The sequence below is a fragment of the Alligator sinensis genome, unplaced genomic scaffold (assembly GCF_000455745.1).
Source record: "Alligator sinensis unplaced genomic scaffold, ASM45574v1 scaffold29_2, whole genome shotgun sequence".
Classification (NCBI taxonomy): Eukaryota; Metazoa; Chordata; order Crocodylia; family Alligatoridae; genus Alligator; species Alligator sinensis.
In genome coordinates this window covers 1,174,601-1,178,652 of record NW_005842194.1, presented here as the reverse complement: position 1 = coordinate 1,178,652, position 4,052 = coordinate 1,174,601, and the positions used below count along the sequence as shown (strand labels likewise).

The window sequence follows — 4,052 nt, the reverse complement described above, 5'->3', positions numbered from 1 at the left end:
GACTCAGTGTCCTCTCCCCATACAAAGGCCACAGCAAATCGCAAAATGGACAGACCCTCCCTGTGAAACCTTAGATAATATTGTGCTAACTCCCGCTTCTTCAAATATCAAATAAAATAATCTAGCAAAGCCCCGACCGAGATCAAAACACTCGGTTTATAGGTGTAACTGTATAATGCCTAATATATATATATATTTTAAAGGGGAAAGGTGACATGGGAATGTACTAGTGCATCAGGGCTTCATCAGCTTCTGTTAACTAAGGGGCTTTGGAAGTGAGAAATAAACAGCACATTAAACATTGAGAGTAAAGTTTACCTTTCCAGGGACTGTACTTAAGCTGGGTCACAGGGCCACTCTGATACTAGCTGTATTCTTTTTCACTGGGGCATCACTCATGCCGTGCCCTGCGCATAATCTATTGGCCTTTTTTAAGATCAAATTAGTTGTTTCAAATCCAGTTATACTCCTATAAAGTCGACATTTTAGAAGCTTTCAGGGGCTCTGGAAGGGCGCTTCATGGCGGATCGGCGGCTGTTTTCATGGAATCATACTGCCATCTGCTGCTCCGTTTGGGACATTGCAAATCATAAGTGACACGGGGACAGTGAAGTTTGCAGCCGCCGCTGCTCGGCGAAGCAGCCGTAATTACACAAAACGTTCCCCTTGCAAATCCATTAAAGATAAACGTTCACCTTCGAGCCTAGATTTCAGAAGAGGAAGGCCAATAAAAGGTAGCTATTTCCGCTCACCAGCTTTATCTGAAACAGCCAGACAAAACAAATGAAAAGGCTTTTGTAGAAAATCTTAATTGTGGCTGGACAGTTGTAAACTCATTAAGAGTCGAATTCCAGACAGTTTGCAGACCCGTCATTTATTACACACTCTTAATGCTGATTCTTTGAAGTTTCCTCTGTCTGCAACAACAGAGGGCGTCCGAATATCCCCAACCCCTGGAACAGGGATCAATTAGGGGCTTTTTGGAGTGTGTGGGCACCAGAACTATTTCCCTTTTACTAATTCTAACACATCAAAACTTACCAGGGATTTCTTTAACAAGAAAAAAAAAAAAAAGGTGAAGCTGAAAGATCCCCCCCTCCCCGCTCTTTTGCACATCTGTAAACTTCTTGCGAGCTCCCTAAGTTTTGTCTTGAGCCCTGTAGCGTTTTACACCCCATAAATGGTTATAGCGGTCATTTTCTTTTATTGCACTGTACGGCTCTGAATTTTCCTAACAACATCGTATGCCAAGACTTGTGACTACGAGTGTCCTGTCTTTTTTTATTTTTGTCTTTCTAAAATATGTATCTATTCCCAAACAAGGTATTTCTTCTTCGTGTTTGCAAATATTGGTTTGGAGGAGAAGGGCATTGTATGCCTCGTATTTTGGAGGCTAGCCTCTAAGCGGCAAAATGTCCGCCCAAAACAGGGATAACCAAACGCAGCTCAGAGACTTCGCTTTTTTCTTGGATTACTCGGCTCTGGGGTGGAGTGGGGGGGAGGTCTTTCACCCGAAAGAAATGTTTTCCCCTCTTTTTAAAAAATGAATTTGCTGGGGCACACTGCTTAGTAGCCTATCTTCTCCTGGATGAAACCAGCGACCAGCAGTGATCTAATACATTATAATTATCCGTAAGCTTTTTTTCCCGTCTCAATCTTAGGAGACAATAAAAGGCAACTGTTATTTTTACTTGGCATAAAGCATTTTAGAGAACAAAATTACCAATGCAATATAGGACAAGGGGTAAAAAAAAAATGCTTGAAAGGCTTTTTTTTTTTAAAGGAGAGGCTTTGCATGTTATATTAGTTCTGGAATTTAAAATTAAGACTATTTAATTCATTTACATTGTTGTCCCTGGAATATATCTTCAGGATTTTGGTCCTGCTCTTTTAAAATCTTCATTGAAACGTGCTAACTGCAGACCATGGCCCCTCACTATTTGAGATGGCTTATTTCCTATGTTTTCTAAGGACTGGGTTCCATAAAAATATCTGGGTGCTTTTTTTGCCCGCGGTCTCTCGGTTAAGCAAAGAGAAGATCTTCCTTCGTTTGCATAGGTTTGGTTCTGCTATAACTGTGCCTAATTTTACCCCAGAGCAGATAAAGAGCCTATCCCCCACTACAGCTCTCCTAAGCGGCCCATTCAAACTGGGCTATATAGTCTGGCTACTAGCACCACCTTAAGAATCTTAAAACATCACAAAATATAAAAGAATCAATATATTTTATTTGGCAAAAAGTTAAATATCATTTCAACACAACAATTTGGTCAGTAGGCCATGAGGTAACTATTGCAAAATATACAGTGTATGTTCTGCATAAACATAACTTCCCAAATTTTTATCATCGATACAAATCTACAATAACCCAATGTAGGTTTTTATTGTGTATAATTTATTATCAATAAAATTAAACTCCATTACAATAAGCATCAAATTATTTGATTAAAATTAAAACGTAAACCATAGGTAGTTACCCTTTTCACATATATGTATAGCTCCGATATCTGATAACTGCTCACTGGTGCAAAAACAATATTTAAGCTAGTCCGTTTATTTACTTTTTCTTTAATATATAGATTATATATACAACTGACAAAGACAGTACTATATATATATCAACTGTGCATACTAAAATGACTTGCTTGGAACGAGTTTGAGAACCGTAATTCCTAGACATCCCGGACAGACTTTTTTTCTTCTTTTTTGTGTTTAAATTGGGATATATGTATTTTGCTTACAATCAAAGGTTAACTGTCTAATTATACATAAAAGACTTATTACACTACAGAGCTATACTCTATGCAACTTTTTTATCATAAACAACCTGAGTTCAAATTGAATTCTAGCTTACACAATCACATCTGGTACAGCACCCAAGCACATAAATTGAGTCACAAACATAATTACCACAATAAAACACAGTGTTCAAGTATCATAGCAGACCTCTCTCTGCCGCGCAAAGAGCAAATAAAATTAACTACGTAGGCTAAAATATACAGTCCGTAAATAGTTGTGCATTATGAAAAGGTAGTTTTTTTGTTTTTTGATTTTTTTCGTACGTGAAGAAACAGGTAGATTTATACAAGCCAACCAACAGCCTTCCTCAATAATGCCCCCTTTTTTTTCTTTTTTTTTTTTTCCTTTTTTTGCTTTTTTTGCTTTCCTATTATAAAATGAAAAAGTGTTACAGTACCTCCTGAATAGCACTGGCAAAGCGACATCTCCATGCTACTGTTACAAGGTACACTAAGGATCAGAAATTGCCATAACAAACATGAGGCCCAAACAGTTGCACTGGGTAGTGGGGATCGAGGGGAGGATTTCCCCCCCACCCCGCCCTTCAATGAACCTGGGTGTCATCCTCATCATTCATCCTTTGCTCGGTCTTTGTTGATTTTCTTCATTTTCATCCTCCTGTTCTGAAACCAGATTTTCACTTGTCTCTCAGTTAAATTGAGCAGCCTCGCCACTTCGTATCTGCGGTCCCTAGTGAGATACATATTGAACAAAAACTCCTTTTCCAGTTCCAGCGTTTGGTGCTTGGTGTAAGGACATCGCTTTTTTCGGGTGGATCTCGCGTGGAGCCAGTTCGCAGCGGGGTTATCTGCACAGAAAAATAGCAGGCACAACTTTAGGGTGGGCAGGCTGGGGGGGGAGGCTGACTTTACAAGCGGAGGTAGCCTGATATTAGAGTTTACGACATTCCTTTCATTTCAGCAGACATACAGGACGCTTAGACACAATGGAATCAAAATCCAGACACAGGCAGAGGTCACCTAGCCCCGCACGCGCGGCGCAGCCCCCGCCTCCTCGCTCCTTTTTATTGTTTATTGAATGTAATTTTAAATCGGACCTTCCCTCCTACCCCACTCCTCCCCACCCCCGTCCACAAGTCCCAGCCCAGCCCAGCCCAACCCCGTCCCAGCCCGGGCAGCACCAAGCACAGGAGCGTGACATGGGAAAAGCTCCCCCCGGGCGCCTGCCTTTCTCCCTTGCCACCCCGGGTTTGGGAGCTGATTGCTGAGAGGTGGGCGCTGGGAGCCGCTCTT

General features: G+C 41.1%; 1 protein-coding gene across 1 annotated transcript in view; it reads right to left on the bottom strand.

Moving 5' to 3' along the window:
• Positions 1–2,231: 2,231 nt before the first annotated feature.
• The window catches only part of HOXA9 (homeobox A9), a 2,888-nt gene continuing 1,067 nt past the window's right edge, over positions 2,232–4,052 (bottom strand). Inside the window, 1 exon segment of the mRNA XM_006026474.3 lies at positions 2,232–3,607. Within this exon segment, the coding sequence (XP_006026536.1) occupies positions 3,369–3,607 (239 nt within the window). The 3' untranslated portion in view covers positions 2,232–3,368.